Source organism: Protobothrops mucrosquamatus, unplaced genomic scaffold (assembly GCF_001527695.2).
Source record: "Protobothrops mucrosquamatus isolate PMUCROS unplaced genomic scaffold, P.Mucros_1.0 scaffold387, whole genome shotgun sequence".
NCBI classification, from domain to species: domain Eukaryota; kingdom Metazoa; phylum Chordata; class Lepidosauria; order Squamata; family Viperidae; genus Protobothrops; species Protobothrops mucrosquamatus.
Genome location: NW_015386719.1, coordinates 820,292 through 845,042, shown reverse-complemented (window position 1 = coordinate 845,042; position 24,751 = coordinate 820,292). Strand labels below are relative to the sequence as shown.

Sequence of the window (24,751 nt, the reverse complement as noted above, 5' to 3'; positions counted from 1 at the left end):
GAAGAGGGGGTCAACTTATTTTTCAAAGCACTAGAAAGCATGACAAGAAGCAATGGATGGAAATTAGTCAAGGAGAGAAGCAACCTGGAATTGAGGAGAAACTTCCTAACAGTGAGAACAATTAATTAATGGAATAGCTTGCCTTCAGATGTTGTGGGTGCTTCATCACTGGAGGTTTTTAAGAAGAGACTGGACAGCCACTTGTCTCAAATTGTATAGGGTCTCCTGCTTGAGCAGGGGGTTGGACTAGAAGACCTCCAAGGTCCCTTCCAGCTCTATTCTAATTGATTGATTGATTAATTGATTTTTTTTACTTAGCTGCAACCAACAATCCTGTCCCAAAATAGTGTATAGATATAACATGAAGCCCCTCCTATGGATTGGAGTAATAATGGATCCCAGTTCTGCAATAGTTAAGAATTGTGATTCAACACCCTTTCCTTCCTTCCCTGTTCACTTACTGGGCCTTTCAAATGCAACAGTGTCAGGAATTGGTTCTATATCTTTGACAACCATTCTTCCATTATGGGAACTTCAGAGTCTTCCTATTTTTTATGCACATAGTATATTTGCAGCAATAATCATATATAAAAATAATCTTCCATGCCTCTTTTCTAATTGATTGTCCACTAATCCCAACAAGGAAAATTCTGGCTTCAGTTGAATGTTGATCTTTAAAATTCTTTGCATCATTAGATGTATTTTAACCCAGAAATCTCTGGTTCTTCTACAAGTCCAAGCATGATCAAATCTTCATGTTACCCATATTTTCAACATAAATTTGAAGAATCGAACTAGATAACAACAAGACCTGGCAATGGCTAAGTGCAGGAAAGTTGAAGACAGAGGGGTAATTCTGGCTGTACAAGACCAGCCTAAGGAGCAAATGCATACAAAACCAGAATTGAGAAAACAATAACAGAAGCAAATGCTACCTTGGCAAAGAAGCTGAAGAAACAATGGATCACCTAGCTAGCTGTTGCAAGAAGATTGTACAAACTGACTACAAACAAAGGCATGACAAAGTAGCAACAATGGTGCATTGGAATATCTGCAAGAAATATCATTTACCTGCAGGCAAGAACTGGCGGGACCTCAAAATAGACAAAGAAATAGAAAAGCTAAAGTGTTCTGAGACTTTAGTATTCAGACAGACAAGGGCCTGCCACACAACACCCCAGACTTAACAGTTGATAAGAAAGACAAAAAAGTCTGGATAGTAGTTTGCAGTACTTCGAGACAGTGAAATAGAAGAGAAAGAACTGGAGAAGAACACAAAATACAAAGAACTTCAAATAAAAGTAGAATAACTATGGCAAAAGATAGTGCCAACTGTAATAGGTGTCTCAGATGCAATCCCAAAACAACTGAAACATCAGTTGAACATCATTGGCACTGACAAAATCATCATCAGTCAATTGCAAAATACAGCTTTATTTGGAACAGCTTACACCCCATGACAATTCTTTTAACACATTAAATAACAACATCTGCCTATTGGAAGGATTCATACAAGAATAAAATCTAGTCTAAACATCGGGCTGACCATGCAATCAATAATAATCTATTAAATTTATATGCCAGCTAACTCCCAGACATCTGCGTGGTTTTCAATTGTTAAAAACATTTACAAACAAAAACAATATAAAAAGTACAACGCCAATAGAAGATAAAAGAACAAAGATGACGAAGAATACAAAGCTGGTGGGGAATAGGAAGAAAGGGGCATCAGTTATCCTCACCAAAGGTCTGGGTGAAGAGCCACAATCTCAGGGCCCTTTGAAATGCTAGTAAGGTGGGGGCCACTTGAATCTTGGGGGAAGCCTCTTTTCCAAGGGTTAGGTCTTTACATAATGTGTCATTTGAGCCCGGTCATTTGTCCTCCCAATAAAAGTTCCATGTTGATTTGTTCTATGGTCCATTTTTTTTTATCTTGACTATCCAGTTAGTGTTTGTGCTAGTGATTATATCCTATCTAACATCCAGCAACAATAACGCTTGTATTAAATGAGATAAAAAAAACTGCAGTTTGGAAGCAAATAAATGCTAATTAACATGTATAAATATAACACATTCCTTTTCATTCTTAAAACCCCAATATCCTCACCATCACCACCACCAATTTGTTATGCCTAACCACAATAATACCACATCATTCCTAAACTCCTTTCGTCTCTGCTGAGTTGAAGATTATTCACCCATCCTTGAGTCAGCGGAAAAGTATACTGGTCTGAAACTTGTTATCCGTAATGCTAGTCTCTATCCCGGTCATGTTTCAAATCATTGCCTATCTCTTCCCTTTAAGTTAATGACTAACATTAGCCATTTTAAATAGCTTTTACCTACTCGGACAGTTTCAGAACAAGATAGAAAAACAACTCAGTACCATACAACTAAGAGTGATTTAAGGCTGTGTGGGCTGAAGGCAAGGTAACATCATGGAGACACATCAGAAAAAAATGTTGCCATGACATGTTTGTGCAAGTGGGGAAAGCCCTAAAATGTATCTATCTGGAGCAGTGGTGGCGAACCTATGGCACGGGTGCCAGAGGCGGCACTCAGAGCCCTCTCTGTGGGCACGCGCGCTGTCGCCCCAGTCCTAGGCCTTCAGCTGGGTTTTATAAAACCTTTTCGCTTTAGGCCTCCACCGCTGTGTGCAAAAAAAAAAAAAAGGTTCAATCAGTCAATTCCAACTTCTCACGGGAAAAAAAAAGATCTTGCAAAGTTGGAGTTGATTGATTGAACTTTTTAGTCCCACCCAGTCTGCCGCTACCACTGCAGCCACGCCCAGCCAATGGGCCACACGCACCCGGCACTCGACGATGCATAAGTGGGTTTTGGGTTGCAGTTTGGGCACTCGGTCTCTAAAAGGTTCGCCATCACTGATCTGGAGTCTTCAAAAGCATAAATACTTTGTGATAGGAGAGTTTCTAAATGAAAATAATTGCTTTTCCCAGACCAAAGTCCAGATAGTTCCACCAGCACTTTTAATTATAGCTCAGAAGAATTATATTTGTCACTCGAAGAGTCCATCCGTGCGTTTTTTGTTCCCTTCCTTCATTTTGCAGATTATGGAGTCGCCATGTTATATCTTAACTGTAAGAATTATTCGAATGTGGAATCTCCGTCGAGAAGATTGGTGTGAGTATTTTTATTCTTGATCATGGTTTCATGATATACTGAAACGGTATATGTCTGAACAATATTATCCCCAAAATGTCTATCTTGCTAAATATACAGGAATCCTTTTAAAGCATGTATCAAACATCTACAAAACATGTAAAGAACTCCAAGGTTCATCCAAATGTTACAATTTTATAATTGCAGCAGCTTATCAGATCACTTGTAACTGATATGTGGGTTTATCTGAGTTCACTGGCAACAGTTCGCCAAGGTTTTTGATAAGAATCTTTGCTACCATATCTAAAGATGCCAGGAAAAAGTCTTGTGTGCAAATTTGGGCTTCAACTCAAGCATGCTATTCTCGTATACAATCAGACATGTTTCAGCAATTATTCTACGATTAGGCCATGAGATCAGCCCAGCTCCAATTAGCTGTTTTAGGCTGTGGCAGGTGCACTCCCCCCCCTCCAGTCCTTGAGCTCTGTTTTCTAGGAGCATTTTGTTTTGTGCAGCAGAAAATTTTGGTTCTTTCAAATTGAATCCCCAAATTGGCATTTGATGCCCACCAGATCTCCAGGTGACTCGGATCAGCTAGATCAAGTTGACCAGTGGAAGTATCTGTATGCTAGAACAGGAATGACAGAATAATTTTGCTGCATCACACCTGCAAAGGGATGACCAGTGGGAACAGCAATTTTTATGTCAGTGCAGTTTTCTGCTGGCTCAGGGACTGGTGGATAGCATGTAGTTTAGTCCAGAGAAGAAACTCTGAGATTGACTTAGCTTAAATCAAGAATAATAGATTTCCCCATGTGCATGATATTCCACTAATTCACAGCCAGCCTATTTGCTAGTCAGCATTCCTACCAGATAGTATCTCAACCAACCTGGCAGTTCATGGCCAATCGACACTACACATACATACATAAGCACACATACACAGTTTAGATAAATTGTGTGGGAATTTGAACAGGATCATATCAATCCCACATGGGGAAAACTGTATGTTTCTACCCTTTCACTAACTCATTTCATCCCCCACATGCCTACTGAGATTAAAGTATAGCGATAAAGCAGAAGAGATACTGGCTATTTTCAGCTCACCTACTTCCTCTTCTGTGGAAGCCAAAAGGACAAACAGCTTAAAAACAAACTCACCAATGGGTACACACTCTAGCTAAGGCACTTTACCTTAACTAAAATTCAACCTATGGTTAAAGCATGAATGTAATAAGCTTACCCACACTATGAATTTCCAAATATTATCAGCATTGTCCCAAAGAGTTTCAGTCACCTGCCATAGCAATAGTGATGGGGGGGCAAGTTAATTGCTATACATTTGGACTTCCTTGAAGTAAGCTCAGTCATACTCCAAAAAATGGCAGCAAGAATATAAAGGAGTTCTCAGTCTTCTAAAATGTACCATCTATTTTCATTTCCTCATTGTGTCAACTAATAGTATACTTAACCACTGTTGTCAATCAAGCCATAATTATTAGTGAAATGCTTAACTAATGCTTTGTGAGGCAATGATTATGTATGCTTGAAAACCTGGCTGTTCTCCCACATCTTGGGCAGGGTGGTTGTTGAATTCCTATAATTATTCTTTTGTTGTTATGGTTTTTCTTTCTGGACATGCATGATCTGCTTCTTAATTTGATATTGTTTCTCATTTTAAAAAAATGTAAGCAGCTCAGAATCCTTTGGAGTTGGTTGATCTCTAAAATATATAAACAAATAAACTCATGAGAATATAAGGGGCATATAAAGTTATATGCATTATATTATAGTACAAGTCTTGTGACTTGTATCCGATAGTAATATACAAGGTCAAAAGGATATTTTGCTTTCTGACATCACATGGACAATTTGTTACTTGTCCCTCTTGCAAATGGCTATGTATGTGCTAACATTTTTGCCTTGTCTCCCACAATATTACTCAGAAATAATTTCACCGATAAAGAGAATTTATAAAAATCTGTGCTCTGTATAAAAACGACCATTAATTGGATTTACACCAAGACAAAAATCCTTATGAACATAGTTATTACAAAGATGTTTATTTTTATATTTTCTTGCTACAATCTCAAGGTCATCCAGATTTTGTCAATCCAAATATGGTATCCCTATTCTGACATTTAGTGGTCTGATAATAAGAATACAAACAGTTTCATAAATATGTTTATGAAATTCAGCATGTTTTCTTTGTTTCATATTACTTGGGGAAATACAGAAAATTTGACTCTTCCAAATTAATGATGAGTTGGATAAAGTTTTTAAAAATTAAAAATAAATCTGGAAGGTCAGAAGCATGAGTGGTCAGAAAATATATAATTCAGGTAGAGGATATCAGTCTGATTTGAGCAGGTCTGAATCTTCCTTGTTAGACCCAACTTTTCTAGATGATTGGATAGTTCAGTTAGTATTTTGCCCCAATTGTGTCCATTTCTAAAAGAATCAGTTGTGGAAGTAATGGCAGATACATTATCTGTATCTCAATTAATAATATAATATAATAATAATAAAGTTGGAAGTGACCTTGGAGGTCATCTAGTCCAACTCCTTGCTCAGGCAGGAAACCCTATACCATTTCAGACAAATGGCTGTCCAGTCTCTTCTTAAAAATTTCCAGTGTTGGAGCATTCATCACTTCTGGAGGCAGGTTGCTCCACTGGTTAATTGCTCTAACTGTCATGAAGTTTCTCCTTAGTTCTAGGTTGCTTCTCTCCTTGACTAGTTTCCATCCATTGCTTCTTGTCCTGCCTTCAGGCGCTTTGGAAAATAGCTTGACTCCCTCTTCTTTGTGGCAGCCCCTGAGATATTGGAACACTGCTATCATGTCCCCCCTCGTCCTTCTTTTCATTAAACTAGACATACCCAATTCCAGCAACCGTTCCTTATATGTTTTAGCCTCCAGACCTCTATTCATCTTTGTTGCTCTTCTCTGTGCTCTTTCTAGAGTCTCAACATCTTTTTTACATTGTGTTGACCAAAACTGGATGCAGTATTCCAAGTGTGGCCTTACCAAGGCATTGTAAAGTGATATTAATATTTCACGTGGTCTTGATTCTATCCCTCTGTTAATGCAGCCTAGCACTGTGTTGGCTTTTTTGCCAGCTGCAGCACACTGCTTGTTCGTATCTAAGTGATTGTCCACTAGGACTCTGAGATCCCTCTCACCATTGCTACTATTGAGCAAGGTACCACCTATACCAGTGGTGGCGAACCTATGGCACAGGTGCCAGAGGTGGCACTCAGAGCCCTTTCTGTGGGCATGTGCACCGTCACCCCAGTCAGCTGGGTTTTATAAAATCTTTTCGCTTTAGGCCTCCGCCACCATGTGCAAAAAAAAAAAGGTTCCACCAGTCAATTTCAACTTCTCGCGGGGAAAAAAAGTTGGAACTGATTGATTGAACATTTTAGTCCCAGCCAGTCTGCCGTTACCACCGCAACTACGCCCACCCAATGGGCCACACCCACCCAATGGGCCACACCCACCCAATGGACCACACCCACCTGGCACCCAACAATGCATAAGTGGGTTTTGGGTTGCAGTTTGGGCACTCGGTCTCTAAAAGATTCGCCATCACTGACCTATATTGTACCTGTACATTTGGTTTTTCTTCCCTAAATGTAGAACTTTACTTTTTTTCACCATTGAATTTCATTTTGTTAGATAGCGCCCAGTGTTCCAGTTTGTCCAGATCCTCCTGTATCTTAAGCTTATCTTCTGGAGTGTTGGCTATTCCTGCCAGCTTAGAATTGTCTGCAAATTTGATGAGTTCCCCATCTATCCCCTCGTCCAAATCATTGATGAAGATGTTGAAGAGCACTGGGCCTAGAATAGAGCCCTGGGGCACCCCACTACATACTTCCCTCCATGATAAAAGCGTACAAACAACAATGAGCACCAGGAAAAGTAAAAAACCTTTAAAAAGTTTTTAATAAATAATGATCCAAGCTTTCACCAGCTCTCTGCCGGCATCTTCAGGGATCTATGTAGGTCAATGGGAGGGCGCTTCTTATAATCAAGCCACCTTTGCACCCGCCCGTGGATGCTACCGTAACGCTCCACCGGACAATCGCCGTTCAAATCCCGTTCTCACCCCGTGTTAATGCCCCGGACGAGGCATTAACACGGGTTTGCAGGAAGGAAGGAGGAGAGAGGGTGAGTGGGGTGATGATGCAAGGATAGGAACAGCTCAGGTAGACCAGCTGAACGGGGTGAGAACGGGATTTGAACGGCGATTGGCCGGTGGAGCGTTACGGTAGCATCCACGGGCCGGGTGCAAAGGTGGCTTGATTATAAGAAGCGCCCTCCCATTGACCTACATAGATCCCTGAAGATGCCGGCAGAGAGCTGGTGAAAGCTTGGATCATTATTTATTAAAAACTTTTTAAAGGTTTTTTACTTTTCCTGGTGCTCATTGTTGTTTGTACGCTTTTATCATGAACACACCCAGGAATCAATCGTCGGTTTTTAGAATTGTTTTTAAGACTTCCCTCCATGTAGATGTAGTTCCATTGAGGACCACTTTTCATGAATCACGGTGCAGTCATTTCATGTTGGGATGTAGGCTTATGGGCCTTCAAATCAGGAACCATTTTTTCCATAACAGATAGATAAATTGCTAATGACATTATTAATACAGCAGCAAACCAACAATTGCATCCTGGCTGCAGACCAGAAACCTCAAGTACAGGAAGTGGCTGCAACCCATTTCTTAACATGGGGGGGAGGAAGTTCAAAAGCAAGACTTCTTGATGGCAGCCCTTTGCTTCAGGAAGAGTTTGCCCTCCCTCCTCCCAATTTAGGATTGGCACCTTCCATGCTAATTTTTGGAAGACACAGAAAACTGTTCTCTTTTTCCGAGACTTTGGGATGGATGGCGAATATCAAGTGCAGTGGGAGAGAGGGGTATTTTTTTTTAAAGATACGTTTATGGTTTTATTTGTGTGCTGTAAGCTTCTTCTAATCTATAAAGTATACAGGACAGAAATGCATGCACTAAATAAATACATGAATAGATAGAACCTTAGAAGGACTACAGTAGTCCTGATTATATTGAGCAACACCAATCAGTTGTAGTAACTTAGGAGATTTATGTTGTAACCCAGGTGAAGAGCAGGAAAACAGGCCCTACTCATCTGATATTTTCTGATACCTGGCATTGCTGCCTGTGGACTCTCAGATGCATGTTCAAACTCTGTGTCCGATCTCAGATGTTTTCTGTCATTTTACAAGGTGAGTTGCACTTGGGGTAAAAATTTCATGTGATTTGTTGTGCTCTGATTACTACCCTGGAAAATTCTGTGAATCCCCTCTCCCTTTCTACAGAAGGAGAAAATGCCACTGCCTGGTTGCCATAGTGCAAGGAATATTGTGGTTTTGAATACTAGTTATGTTTTCTTCTGTATACTACCATAATCATCAAGACTGGTGACCATTCCTTATCCACGATCAGTGTCTTCTGCAAAGACAGACATGTTCAGCAGTGGATTATAGATAAACCCATAATGGCATCAAGCAAACAACAGTAACTTGGCAATTTAACTCTGCTGTAAATATGGGAAGTGATTGCAGTCTTAAAGGTGCCCTAATGGACATGCCAATATATTTTTAAAAGGATTTTTTTTCTTTCTTGAATGAGTGACAGTATGGATTGAAAACTATCCTGCCATAGTAAGCGATAGAAGGCAGTGATTTATAAAGGGTCCTATGTGGAATTGTTTAAACCAAAGGGCTCTTACCAGATTATGAAGAGAGAAAAAACCAAAAAATCAGGACTTAGAGATACAGGGAGAAGAGTATAAAGAGATAGCAGTTATGGCAGCTTCTGTTTAGTCTTCCAGGATGAGAAATAGAGTAGACCAAACTAATAGTATGCTAGTACAGCAGCATTGTACATATGCATAAATGCTATTGGCATGGATATTAATGCAGAATACAATGTCCTACTTGGACATTGAAATTGGATAAAGACTTTCCTGTAATTCTGTCCCGCTACAGCAGTGGTTCTCAACCTGTGGGTCGGGACCCCATTTGGGGTCGATCGACCATTTCACGGGGGTCGCCAAGCAAGGCTGTCCGCCATTTTTTTGTCCGCCATTTTTTTGTCCGCCATTTTTTTCCCTTTTCCGGCGGGTGCCTTACCTCCCTTGGGCTGGGCCAGCTGGTGGTCGGCCTGCTCCGTCTCTGCCACTTGCCAGCTACGCCTCGGCCGGCGCAGGGGGTGAAACCACGTATGCGCGGCGCTCCCTCGACTTACGACCGGTTGGGTAGTCTTCGACTTATGACCGGTTTAGTCCTCGACTTACGACCGGTTTAGTCCTCGACTTACGACCGGTTTAGTCCTCGACTTACGACTGGTTGGAGTTGCGGCATTAAAAAGGTTGAGAACCACTGCGCTACAGCATATAATGTCTGCAGGAATGCTACCTTCTCTCCATGCTGTGGACGGTTTCAAACATTGTGCTAAGCCACAACATATTTTATTGGAGGGAGAGAATACTTTTATTTATGAAGTTTGCCACTATGGCTTATTCAAGTAACCAGCCTAGCTGTTCATATGACTAGCAGATTAAAAAGAATTATTTTCAAGGGATACTCTGAAGTTTGAAGATGATAGTAAAGCAATAAGTCACTAAAAGGGAAGAGTGGAGAGGATATTTATTCACAGTGGGACATAACACGACTTTGAACAGCACAAATGCATATTCATATTTGTTCCAATACGCCATGATCCTTTACGTCTGAGCTAATAACAGGGCAAACAGAGCAGGGTTTGGTTCTCTTGTGTTCTTTCCCAGTTGCTTTGTTGCCAGATTGAATGACTTATCAGTGCAAATAAGAACATCCTAAATTGCTTGTTTTTTTAAAATATTATAGGGCATAAGTAAGCTAATTATTATGTAAGATTTGCCAGGTTAATGTTTACTTCCTTCCCCTAGGCACCCTGCATGCATAATTAGCTTCTTGCCCCATGTGCATACTTGGTGCATCATTTCGTAGAGTGAGTTCATTATTACTATCCTTCCGGGTTTACCTTCCAGTTCAGTTTCAGCAGAAATAAAAGGAAACACCTTCTCCATAGTTCCTTCCTTCCCCCCCCCTTTATATCAAGCATAGCAAACAACAACAACAACAATAACAATAATAATAATAATAATAACAACAACAACAACAACAACAATAATAATAATAATAATAATAATAATAATAATAATAATAATAATAATAATAATAATAATAATAATAATAATAATAATAAAAATAAAGTTGGAAGGGTCCTTGGAGGTCATCTAGTCCAACCCCCTGCTCAGGCAGGAAACCCTATACCATTTCAGACAAATGGCTGTCCAGTCTCTCATTAAAAACTTCTAGTGTTGGAGCATTCACCGCTTCTGGAGGCAGGTTGTTCCACTCATTCACTGTTAACTGTCAGGAAGTTTCTCCTTAGTTCTAGGTTGCTTCTCTCCTTGATCAGTTTCCATCCATTGCTTCTTGTCCTGCCTTCAGGCGCCTTGGAGAATAGCTTGACTCCCTCTTCTTTGTGGCAGCCCCTGAGATATTGGAACACTGCTATCATGTCCCCCCTCGTCCTTCTCTTCATTAAAGTAGACATACCCAATTCCAGCAACCGTTCCTTATATGTTTTAGCCTCCAGTCCACTAATCATCTTTGTTGCTCTTCTCTGTACTCTTTCTAGAGTCTCAGCATCTTTTTTACATCATGGTGACCAAAACTGGATGCAGTATTCCAAGTGTGGCCTTACCAAGGCATTGTAAAGTGGTATTAACACTTCACGTGATCTTGATTCTATCCCTCTAATTCTAATTCTGGTGAGTCCTTGGTGAATATTTTCTTCCATTGAAATATGGCTCTGTAATCAACATCCCAGTTTCTTTATACAATTTGTTTTCACCAGTTCATGACTCTGATTTATTTTTTTTTGAGGGGCAACAGAAGACTTGATAGATCTCCTGGTCTACCATTTCTACATTCTCAATCTCTTTGTTCTTTATGTAGAGCCTCGTCTTGCCTTTATAGCAAGAAGAAGGCATTCTGTGGCAGGTTTCCCTAGCATGTAGCCAAATTGTAGAGGAAAATCCCATGCTCTAAAGTAGAATTAGCATTTTCCCTCCAAACTGCCTCCAAACTTCATTCTACTGATGGGAACTTAACAAGGTTTGGATCCATGAACCTTCTTCCCTATTCCCAACCCCAACTCTCTGTTGATTTGCATATAAATGTATTGGCCCAGAAATAAGCCTTACTGAATTCTTAAATTATTGTTCCTAGGTTTATAATGTATATATTGTATCTACATGCTGAGCATTCCAAAGTTCTACATGTTGGCATAATGTTGCAATAACTATGAAATGCTGAGAAATTGTTCCCTCTTTGTAATTGAAAATATATCTGCACTTAGTATAGTGATTAAAGTTTCAGAATAAGACCAGGGACACCCCAACACAAGTCTACTTCAACCATAGTAGCACACTGGGTGAATTTGTTCAGTTACAGTCGTAAATTTTCTCTGGAGAGAATGAAAACGGAGGGTAATCCCCATACAGAAGTCCTTTGCTTTGAGTTCCTCTGTGAACAGTAGGATAGAAATCTAAAATTTAAAAAAAAACATGCAAAAAGTCTTGAACTCTTGGTATTTAATTAAAACAAACTGATTATGTCATAAAAGATTCTAAATAGGTAAGTGACATTGTTGGAAGTTCTCTAAAATTTGAGGTGAGTTATTCCTTTACTGTGATGTATAGCACTTGTCAGTTTCTAAATCATTTTGAATAAGAGAATTCTTTGGGGCTTTTTATAATTTTACCAAAATTTTAAAATACAAAGATAAAGAAACTAATACAACTAAGAAAAATTATAAAGAAATGACTTCCCCTTCATTGAAGTTAACTTCAGTAATTTATCACCTTCTCTAACATTTTAACCAAAGATTTCTTCTTCTCATATGTCATCTCTTATCTATAAACCAATTTTTAAAGTCTCATCAATCAAACCTATTTTTTTAAAAAAATCTAATAGGTACCAGAAACAGCAATACACACACACATACACACACACACATATCATAGAAATAAAATAGTCCGAGCACCAGGATAATATTAAAACAAAAACTGTTTAATATAAAAGCTAAAGCTGAGTTTTTGTCGGCCAGCATTACCGACATCATCAGAGCGTAATGCAAGATTGCTGGGAGTCCTTTTTATATTGCCAGGTGGCTCTGCACCTGGCTCTTTCATCTAGTTATCGGTCCGTCCGTTTTCTCTACTTGGTTTGTTCTTAAAGGGCACACGTCTCTTACTATACTGGTGCTTTCCGGGATTGCTGTTTTCTTTTCCTTGGATCCAATCACTCTCTGTCTACTAGCGTGAGCCGATTGCTTTCGCTCACTTGCCCTTGTCCCCTTTTTTGGTTCTATTCTGGGGTCCGTCTGGCCTTCCGGGGTGGAATTGTGCACATGTGTGCTCGGGAGAGGGGGTATGTTGGGTGGATCCGGGCACCTATCAGGGCAGTCTCCGATGGATATGTTCCTGCGTGTGTTCCTCCACTCATGGACGTGCCTTTTTCCATGGATATCCGTGAGTATACTGATCCACTTCTGGTTGTCCCCCTCATCTTAAGATCCTTTGCTGCTTGATCATACATTGAGTTTGCCCTTCTTGCGTGTGTGCAAGGTCCCGTAGCGTAACTTTCCATCATTGACCCATGGATTTCTTGTTTATTCTCGTGGGTGGATTGACTCGTCTCTCCCCTCTTGTTAACGGGGATTGTGGTACGGGTGCCCTGTGAGTTGTCGTCCAGCCATCCGTGTCGTTCACCTTATACATTGGTTGTCACACAAATGGGCTATCTCCTCCATTCTCCCTTCCCTCTGATCTCGTAAGGGGGGTGTCAATTGCCTTCGTTGTGAACTCAGACGTTGTTGTTTCCAGCGTACCAAACATTTAAGACATGGGAACAACAACATCTGAGTTCACAATGAAGGCAATTGACACACCCCCTACGAGATCAGAGGGAAGGGAGAATGGAGGAGATAGCCCGTTTGTGTGACAACCAACATATAAGGGAAACAGAGAAGATACAAGAAACATCCCCCCTAGACACCCCAGATATATACACTTTAATCCACCCTATGACAAAGGGAAATAACGATGGGGGTGAATGACACGGATGGCTGGATGTGTGCCCTTTAAGAACAAACCAAGTAGAGAAAATGGACAGACCGATAACTAGATTATTATTATTATTATTATTATTATTATTATTATTATTATTATTATTATTATTATTATTATTTCAACCTTCCCTGGAACCTCCAGTAGATCAGGTTGGGGGACGAGTCCGTCCTTTGGGATATGGTAAAGTCTGTTTACCGACAGGTCAGAGAAGAATTTTTGGAGGTCACAACCTCGTAAGTGGCGAAGACCTCCGTCTTTGTTCTACTGGTTAATTGTTCTAACTGTCAGGAAGTTTCTCCTTAGTTCTAGGTTGCTTCTCTCCTTGATTAGTTTCCATCCATTGCTTCTTGTCCTGCCTTCAGGAGCCTTGGAGAATAGATCAAAGAGCCGGGCGCAGAGCCGTCCAGCAGTATAAAAAGGACTCCCAGCAATCTTACATTATGCTCTGATGATGTCGGTAGTGCTGGGCGACGAAAGCTCAGCTTTAGCTTTTATATTAAAAAGGTTTTGTTTTAATATTATCCTGGTGCTCGGACTATTTTATTTCTATGATATGGATTTACCAGGATTTACATTTTTAGCATAATTAGGGATTATATATATATAATCCCTAATATATATAATTATAATTATATAATTTCATATATATAATTATATATGAAAATCTATGTTTTCATAGATTTTCACGGGTACAGGTCTTGGTGTATTCGGGTCTTTTCCCGTGTAAGATTGAGAGTATCTTGGCGACATTTCAATGAGGTCCCACTCGTCATCTTCAGGCTGGGGTCTTTGGCTTCGTGCTTGTGCAAGCAAAGTGTGATCAGAGCTGCCGTCTCTCTATAAATATTGGTGTGTGTGTGTGGAGTGCTGGCTTTGTTGCTGTAGGTGGGTTGGTTGGCTGTGTTGGAGTTATTGTTTGAGGATTGTTCGGCTGTTTTGTAACATCCTGAGTACCTGAGGTGCTGGCTGTGTGCCCATTAGTCTTTTGTGTTGTAACGACCTGGGTAATGGGCTGTGTGATGACACCCTGAGATCTAGTGTAGTGATATCCTGAGTTCTGTGTTGCAACATCCTGGGTGGTTGGCTGTGTTGTAACATCCTGAGCTTTAGCATTGTAACCTCCTCAGTTCTGTGATGTGATGTCCAGAGCAGAAGGCTGTGATGTAACATACCAGGCTTTGATTTGGCTCCGAGTTTGCGGTCTAGCTCTGTGTTCATGGTGTGTGTCCGTTTGCTTTGTGTGGGGGTCAGAGGAAGGTACAGCAGCTGGTGATGTCATCATGGTTTGGCTTCTGGATGGTGGTTGCATTTCGTCTGAGGGATGGGTTTGGGATTGGGTTTGGGTCTGGTGAGGGTGAATGGTGGTTGCTCCTGTGTTGTTCTGGGTCCGGTGTCAGTTTTCGTGGCTGGGACTCGTTTGTTGATTAGGGCTAGTTTCCAGATGTCTGGTATTAGTTTGTCCAATGTATTGTCCAATAGGAGAATAAATGCACGCATCGCAGAACACAAGAACGCAGTCAGAAAAGAAGAAAAAACTTCCTCCCTCTTCCAGCACCTTAAAGCTACAGGACATGAAATTGATTTTGAAGGAACCAAACTAATCTCCAAAACTGAACACCACAACAAGAGAATAATTATGGAAGCCATCGAAATAGGAAAACACCCCCACAACATGAATAAACATGATGATACCTCCCACCTACCAGATATCTGGAAACTAGCCCTAATCAACAAATGAGTCCCAGCCACGAAACCCTCCCTTCAGCACATAGATCAAAGAACAATTCCCTCCTATAACTAACAGTCATAAATCACATTCTCCAATTAGTTTGAAATGCTGGCTTCCCGCCCAGTTTTCTTTCGCACCATTCTTTATCAGCTCTTGTTACAATATTGTATGTCTAACTAAGTCAGATTTTGGCTTCAAACAACCCACAAGTATTCTTGCAATTAATCTCAAACTCATATTTCAAGTTCACCTGAAGAAATATTCTAATTAGCCTTTTGCTGTTTATTCAAAACTAAAAATTTTAAAGTCCTTAAACTTACACATTTCTTTCATCGAGGATAGAAGAAAACTCAGTGAAGTGAAATGTGCTCTCCTCAAGGTTCTTAACATCCAAAAAAGCCATTAACAAGCAATTTCCTAAAGAGTTTAAAAAAGGAAGTATGCAAATCCAATGGCCTTTTGAAGGGGTCAAACCATAGTTTAGATGAGAGGACTTTCTCTTGCTCCCACAGCACTAAAACCTATCAGAGTCTACTGTCTCCACCCAGGAAGCCAGTGTAGGGGTGCTGTGGGTGATTCTGGTCTTCACCTTGTTTTGGAGAGCAATTCTGAGAAGCTGATCCATTTACTGGCTTCTCTTTTGCCACGGTTATTGGTCTCGTAGAACTGTCTTCAGTCTAGCATTGCTTCTCTGGAAGTTGGAGTAGAGAAACCTTTATGTTTTCCATGGTGAAAATTAAGACACTTTTATTATGAAAGCCTTGCAGAAAAATACAAATACAATAAATTCTAAATTAGCACCAGACATGTATTTGTTTCTGTAGTTTCCTTTTCTAACAAGCCATCCTAAAACATTTGCCAGATCTTCAAGAAGGCAGAGGAAACAAAAACCAGAGCACATGAATGTGATTTGGCTTCTTATTTGCTAAGGGCTGATGAAGTGGAGTTCACAGGAACCAAAACAGCTTCATGGGATGTCAGTAAGCAGAAAAAGCAGAATGGTCAGATAGAATTGAACTGCAGCACATATAAGTTGCGTACAATATGCAGTAATACTGAAACTTTTATTTAGGAGATTTTCCAGGAATATGATAAAGAATAAGAATATGCATACATCATAATCTCTAATAAGTCTGTTGCTTGGTCTTTTCCCTTTTCTTCTCCTCTTTGAAATATATTCTGTTCCTTCCAGAAAAGACCCAAGCATTCCATGAATTTACAAATTTGAAGGTGTTTGTCTTCCAAAAAATAAAATAAAATAAAGTAAAATCTGTTAACATTGTAATCTGGAAAAATGGAAAATATTAATAATTGCCATCAAAATGAATCTTTTAATTCAAAAGGCACATTAAACATACATGGATATGGATTATGGTTCCTTCCCACATTGTTAATCATGATGGGAATGATCTAACATTCTGCACCTATTAATAAAAATAATGACATATATGCTAGTACATGCTTTGCTATCCTGGCACTGTATCTTCTAATTGTGTTGGATTAGATGAATCCCCAATCATAAACTAATATTGTTGCCCAAGCTACATCATATGTACCATTATTACTTCATTTGCATAAGGATATCATTAGCTACTGTTGTGAATTTTTCATAATGATGTAATCATGCAAATGACAGAAATTGTTATAATAACCTTATGTAATAATATTTATGAATAATAGCACTCGTCTCCCAATAATCCATTTAAAAAAGGTTTCACTCTAAATCCTCTTTTGAGTCTGAAGAGAAATTGCTCTCTGTTTTTCCTCTTCCCTCAGGGTCATTCCTGAAAACTAAAAAAGAAAAAAAAGGGGGGGGGGAATTGGCTCTTCCCTCTACTACTTAATGGTAATTTGCACCTGGAAAATACTCATTCCTGGTCTGATTAATATTAATCCACAGTTTTCTGGTTGGATTATTTCCCATTTGAAATTCTTGATCTTCACAAAAATACTCACCATTTAACAATAACACTGAGGTATTATATGACATGAATCATAGTGATATTTTTCTGTGAGCATCAGGGCTTTTTTTCTCATAGAACGCCCAGAATGGAGTCCCAGCACCTTTTTTGGATGGAACCTTGTAGGGTAGGCAAGGCGGGTTGTATGATGTGTGTGAGTTCCGGCACCTTTTTTTTTTTTTTTTTTAGAAAAAAAGCACTGCTGAGCATCCATATAAACATTCACAGTCCTGATGAAGAGAAACAGGATTAGCAATAGTCCAAATGATGACAAGAGAAGCAAGTCTTTTATGCTAACTTTCACATGCACATATCCAACTTTGTTTTCAATATTTCCAAGAGGCTTATAAAAATTTCTTTCCTAATTACATTTCATCCTTGTGAATCATTTCCCCAAGCATGTGCCCATACCAGCATTTTTCTACTGAATACAGAAGCAACTTCTGATGACTCAGCCCTGATCTTTTTGTTTTTTGTTCCCCCCCCCCCTATTTTCTATAGGTCAGCATTAGAGTGTTGAGAAAAAGCAGCAAAACTGTTAACTAGAACTAGGAATGTCTCCAAAATGAAAAATGTTTTTTTTTTTTAAACCCAGAATAAATTGCTATGATCTGAAGGTTTCTGAAACAATTTTAGATTTAGTAAAAGTGAAACCAGTTTATTTTTGGTTGTTTTGGGGTTTAGCTGGAACCACATCTCTACAAAGCAAGAAGGGCAAGGTTATTGCATGTTGATCCTCTCTCTTTTTCACCCCTCAATAGCTGCTAGTGTGTATTTTCATCGGTTCAATTTTACCCAATCTTCCCAGCATGACCTCTCACCTTCCATCTCTCTCAGCCACTTCCAATCATCTCCTTTCAGCCATAGTCAACATGGCGTACAGCCTTGAAGGCAATGGAAATACACAATAGTTGAAAGGAATCAGGTCTTATTTCAAGATATATAAGATAATTTATAAGTTTACATCTCTGAAAAGGCTAATGTAGCATCAATGCTTCATATAAAAAAAATGTGTTTTGATCTAATGGCAAATTGAAGTAGCTACCTTGAAAAAAATATCTTGGCTAAATCAGGAATTAAACATTATTTCTTTGGGAAGAGGACAGGTAGTTTATTTCTTGCCACAAATGACTTAGATATATTGTGGGCAACTTAGTAGGCCTCACCACAGATCTACATATTCTCTGGCCGTATAAACTCCCATATTTTTTGGATCTGAACAATCAAGTCCAACAAGCTTGTTTACTGTTTATATTCTCGCTATTACAGATGTTATTCAATTTCTTTTGTAATAATCTCAGCAGCATCTTAAAATCAACTAAGCTAAAACATTCATGCATTAAGTGTGCAGGGAATGTATATGGGTTTGCTGTGGAAAGACCATGTTACATTCATGTCTTTGCCGCTTCTGTATACTGGAGAGGACATTTACACAGACTTTTTTCAATCATTTGCAGAGAACTTTTCACTTCCCTTCAAGAACCATTTGTTTACAAGTAATAAACTGAATATAAGCAGGTCATTAAGGTCATCAAGATCAACTCCCTGCTTTAGAACAGGAATCAAATTAGAGCATCCCCAACAGGTGTCCAGCCTCTATTTGTCCACTTCTGGTAAAGTGGATTTTACTTCTGTTATTTAAAACTTGGAAATTATAAATATTAAATATTAAGTTTAAATATTAATGGGAAACTAAAAACTGGGAAAAACTAATTAGGGCATTGATTGTCTACAAAGATTGAATGTTAAAATAACTAGGATATGTATAAACTAAAAATTATTGACAAATGTAAGAAAGTTTTTTTTTTATTTAATCGATATAATAAGAATTGTATTATTTTAAATATGAGACAGTAAATACTAAGGGGAAAAGAGAGGAAATATTTAATGTAATAGTTTGAAATCTGCACTAAAGATACTTGTATGTTATTGAATTATCGATTAACTCAGCCGCCACATTGCTTTTCAAATATTTAAATGTAAAACTAGAAAATCAATAAAATTTTCTTTAAAAAAAAAGAAATTACCCACTTGTACTTTGGACAACTGCGTCTTGTGCATATACAGGAACTGATATTTTTATGGTTGGTTTGTAAGTTGAGTAACTAAGAATTGAGGGATTTCAATCAATCTCACAGTCATAATGGAATTTATATGGACAAAAGGTTCCCTGTGTCTCATTTCTTAGTCACTTTCAGAAATGGCTTCTTAATTGTTTTTCAGCTATTAGAAACCTTTGGATTGTCAACTTTTAGAACACCAAGTGAATGTTCTTCAATCCTTATCAGAAAAAGTTTTAAATACAACTTTAAGAAAGTTGTAGAAAAACTGGGACCTGAGTCTCCCGGCTTGGTTTCTGACCTCGTCCAGGGGCCGATTCATTAGTTGTTATATGAAGACACCACACCAGGTTTCCTCGGGATGAGATCGAGCCCAGAACAGTCTCTGGGGACCTCTTTTTATTAGCAATCATAACAAAGCAAATTGCAGGCAGAAGCTACAAGCAGGGGGGTGAACCGGGGGAGGCAAACGGGGAGTTTTGGAGGTTAGAGACAGCGAAAGTTTTACAGAATGTATCTTATCTAATACATGGCATAAGCGACTAACGGTTCACAGTAAAGTTGCAATTATGGTTCACATTGGAAGGTCTTATCAGGAGGTGATAATATTATAGCTTGCATAAACAGCTTTCTTGACATGTCCCTTTGTTCTCTGTCCTTTACGTGTTTGCAGCTGCAGATTGCAGCCTAACACGTAAGAATGAAGAAGTGTAGGATTAAGCAAACTGAAGGTTACAAAATGGAGTGACTTATGCTATGTTCCAACACTTTTTTTGTATAAACAGCAAAAGGGTGATTAGAATATTGATTTTGGAAAGTTTTAATTTAATAATAATAAAAATAATAAATAAATAATAAAAATTAAATTTAAATTAAATTTGATCTACTAATACGGAATGCAAAAAAATTAGCTTAATATTGGATATATTGAAGGATATTTGTGATCAATGGAACCAGAAGTAAATTTTAAGAGTGTCTGCCATTATAGATGGAACAGGAACAGATTTTACTAGATAAGACTGAGAGTGATTTGACAATGAAATTAAAGATGAAAGGCTACAAGAATGATATGGGAAAAGATCCTGTACAAGATATACAAATAAAACTGACTGATGTTTTAATAATTAAAAGGAATGTACAAATCAAAACAGTAACTTGGATAACTTTTTTATATTAGGTTTACTAAAGAAATTTGTCAAATGTTGGAAGGATTTTATGAGTAGCAACAAAGGAAAAAAAGAAAAGAAATCAATTTTTAGGACTTTATTGCAAGGGATTAAAGTTCAAGGCTGTTACAAGAGAATATAAAGATGGTTTATCTCAGTGGTGGCGAACCTATGGCACGGGTGCCAGAGGCGGCACTCAGAGCCCTCTCTGTGGGCACGCGCACCATGCCCCGGAGATGGCAACTGTCCCTCTTCAACCAGCCGCTGCTAACTCACCGAGGTCCCACGTGGTCGGATGCATCCCAGCGTGGCTGGTTTCCCTCCCCCCGTCCCATCCCTCCTGGCCTCACATGCTCTCCTTTTCCCGGGTACGACCCACTGCATCGCCTCCTCAGCTGTCGGCCGGCCGTCCAGCTCAGAGGTGGCTTCACTGAAAGGCTGGTGGTGGGCTGCAGAGCCCCAGAGTGTGCCGGTCAAGGGGACCTCATACGCTCGCTGGCCTCTGTGTGCGGGGGCCGATGGTGTCAGGCAGCAGCCACCCCGGACCCTGCCTTGCCTTGCCCTGCGACAATGGCACCCCCACCCTATCTTACCTTGCCTCACCTCACCCCGCAGGACGAGCCTCCTGCCCACCGCCCCACTTGCCAGAGACCCCCTGGATCTTCCCTAACCCTGCCCGGCCCCTACAGGCATCCTCCCCATGAGCAACATTGAGGTGACCACGCCCACCTTGGCCACACCCAACCAGTCTGCCATGACCACAGCCACGCCCACCCAAGGGCCACGCCCACCTGGCACCCAGCGATAAATAAGTGGGTTTTGGGTTGCAGTTTGGGCACTCGGTCTCTAAAAGGTTCGCCATCACTGGTTTATCTGATCAAAGTTAAAACAAGTATGGTGACCTTTAATGGGCTTTTGTTTATCAAGATTAAATGATAAAGCTTTCTTGCTTTGTTTATAGATAAGAGATGAGATATGGGGAAGAAGATAATATTTTTTGTATTTTAAGATAAAGTGATAAGTTATCAAAATTGTTTATACTTGTGATGAAGGGGGAAATCATTTATTTATATTTTTTAATTTATATTTATCTTATATTTATATTCTTATTTTTTATTTCTTTTCTTTTTTATATTTTTATTTGTTCTCTTCTGCACTTATTTTTTGTTCTTTTTATTCTTTTGATTTTTAGTTTGTATTACTTTTTATCTTTTTAATTGTCATATTTAATAAAATTATTATAACAAAACAGAATCACAGCAGACTTAATTGATATTAAATATATTCTTACTCATTGTAACATTTTATATAGAAATGAAATAAAATGCAGCATTCTGAAACTCCCAAAAATTAAATTTCCACCATAATTTGACTGAATCAGAATCTGCTTCACCCTGGAAATTGAACCCACTCTCTCCACTCTGGCTGAGGAATTTTGGGAGTTGAAGTCCACAAGTCATAAAAGGGCCAAGTTTGAAGACCCCTGCTATAACCATTTCAGGATCCAAGTTCTGGGGAAATATGAAATACAGTCCTCCTAAAATCCCTGAAGATTTTGAATCTGCTATTTGAGATTTATCTCACTTTAAGATTAAGATAAATGGTCTGTCTATGCTGGAATGATAATCATTTCTGACCGTAACTCATTTTTCATTCTTCAGTCACTGAATCTGATTGCTATGTGACCTTGTGGCTTCCTACTTCCTCACTGGAAAAATTTCGAACCAAAACTGTTACAAACTGCAAAAATCCAATATGGAATGAAATATTCTATTTCAGGATCCAGAGTCAAGTCAAGGTAAGATGAAAGATGTCAATATTTCTGCCCTTCTAAATGAACCAGAATAATAATATTTGTTTATTGTTGTTCTACCTTATCATTATTTCTCATCCAATTCTTTCTTCTCAGTCTCATTTATTTTACATTACATAAGTAGTCAATGTCCAGGTAATCTTTCCAATCCAATGAGCTTTTACAAAGTATGTTGTTTCCACTGTGCAGTATAGCAAGCTTGTTCTTTGATTTTATATATATTATTTTGCTACTCTCACTAGTCTGAGTACAAGTCTACAATTTGGGCTCACAGTATTTACCCCATACTAATTTCCTTTGGAAGGGCATTGCTAGAGGATGGCATTTTCTTACCATTTTCCCACCTTATATCTTCCTATTTGCCATTTTCAGTGTTGGACTTCCACACCCATATCCACCAGTCAGCTCTTATTATACTGGTTAAAGGATTAGAGGATCAGCCAAAAAACTTGAAGAAATTGGTTGTGCAAATATTTTTTCACAAAGCTCCCATATTTCAGATTTCTAGGTAAATTTCTAGGATCTAAAATTTGATATTCTCTTTGGACTAGGATATGGGGCCCTGGGGAAGAAGAAAAGGAACTCATGATTTTATATATATATATTATATTGTTACTCTCACTTCTCTGAGTGAGTGTATGATTGGGCTCACAGTATTTTGCCACCTAAGGCAGAACAAGATAAACATTTGCCTTTTCCCCATTCTGTGATGCTGTACTTTAGTCATATCAGAATTCATTTCTGTCTTCAGAATGTTTTGGAACTGACAATATGTGATGAAGATTTCTATCGAAATGACGACAACCGTGTAATTTACTTTGATGTAGCTAAAATCCCACTTGGAGAATCAATAATGGTAAAATTTGAATTAGATCACCTGGTGAGTGTGAATAAATTCAGATCCTTTCTGTTAGGTGGGAATTATGGGAAATCAAGTCAGGTAGATCTGAAAGGCATTGAGATATGGAAGACTCATCTAGACAAGATAATAAAGATATACTGTCTCTTTTGTGAGGAATTACTGAAGGACTAAAATGGTTTAGTTACAAGGATCACAACAGAAGAATGTGTGTGTGTGTGTGCGCACACACACACACACACACACACACACACACACACAGAGTACTTTGGTACTGATCCTTAATTGGTTCTGTGAGGAGCGATGAGTACCAAAAACAATAAGTGCCAAACAAATTTGCACATAAGGAATAATAGAGTGAGTCACAAGGCAGCTGATATTGACAAGTTCTAGTTTGTGCATTGACTACCAAACAAACAATGAGTACCAGGACAAACTTTTCATGTCAAATGTGTTGAGTACCAAATTTGATGAGTTTCAAAGCAGTTGAGTACCAAGTTACAACTCCATGTGTGTGTGTGTGTGTTTGTCATCTTTTCTTGGGGTAATAGCCACTATATTTCCATAGAAAGTAAACAGATGCCTTTGTATCTGCTTTCTGTTTAATATTGCAACTGCAATATTGTAACTACAATATTTAATATTGTAACTGCATCAGGAACATAATGAGAGAATGTAGAAGTAGCCTGGACTTCTTAACCAAACCCAATCTAGACTGTATTGTTATCACTGTATCTACTTTGACCTACTTTGGCCTTGAAAAGGCAGAAATATTCTAAAGATCAACACTGAATCTCTCTTTCAACTTTCTATGTATATAGAATGCAAGATAAATATTTGCTTCTTCCCCATTCTGTGATGCTGTACTTTAGTCATAATAGAATTCACTTATGTCTCCAGAATGTCTGAGAAATGCAATGCATTCTACAGAAATATAATGGTATTACCTCAAGAAAGCATGTAATTAAAGAGGAAATAAAAGGGGGAAGAAGAATAACTGTTAACATATGGACTCATGAAACCTTTATAGGCGGTCCTATCTGCACACTCACATATAAACAAACATTTTCTTTTCATACACTGATTCAGCTTTCTCTGTTTTCCTTCTCTTTTCCCCTCATCCATATCCATGGGATTTTGGTTTGGGAGTTTCAGGTTACAGCAATATTGGCTGCCCTTGTAACCAATCTCAAAAAGTTACACTGGCACCTTCCAAAAGGAAGAAGAAAGCTTATCTGAAGGCTCACACAGACCTCCTTCCTTCTTTCCTGACCAAAATGTCCTTTCTCACCCTATCTAGACTTCTTTCAGACCAGCCTCCTCAATCTCACATCTGCATGTCCTGATACTACAGGTCTAACTGCTGTCTTTATAGTTTTTGACTGTAAGGCATACAATATCCAGTTTGGTCGACGTGTGTACATTTACCCACTCTGTTAAGACAGAATATTGCCTGGGGTATACCACCTATACTATACATCTATACATTGCCCAGGCTATACTTTATACTCCATCATAACATGGGGAACTTTTAATAACCACAACCAAACAAATTACACAGATGCAACAAAACCACTTCCAGGAATGTATTTGCCCTGAAAAATATGGAGCCACCTGAATAGAATCAGGACAAGCCATACTAGAACTAAGGCAAAGGTCTTTAAGTGGAGAATGGCCAAGAGCCCACAATGCCACTGTGGTGCATCGGAACAAACTATAAGACATAAAGTTCAGGAATATCTCCTCAGGAAATTTCAAGGTACCTGGGATAATCTCACCACAGCCACACCAGAAGCAATTAGATAGTTAGTTTCATTAGATATTGAATTATAAC

At 38.9% G+C, this 24,751-nt stretch overlaps 1 protein-coding gene across 1 annotated transcript in view; it reads left to right on the top strand.

Annotated features, from left to right (window-relative positions):
- Positions 1 to 24,751, top strand: part of LOC107287430 (cytosolic phospholipase A2 epsilon-like) — a 49,387-nt gene that overhangs the window by 1,986 nt on the left and 22,650 nt on the right. Inside the window, exons 3-4 of the mRNA XM_015815944.2 lie at positions 21,907 to 22,043; positions 22,810 to 22,938. Coding sequence (XP_015671430.2) covers positions 21,907 to 22,043; positions 22,810 to 22,938 — 266 coding nt within the window. The remainder of the gene's footprint in view (positions 1 to 21,906; positions 22,044 to 22,809; positions 22,939 to 24,751) is intronic.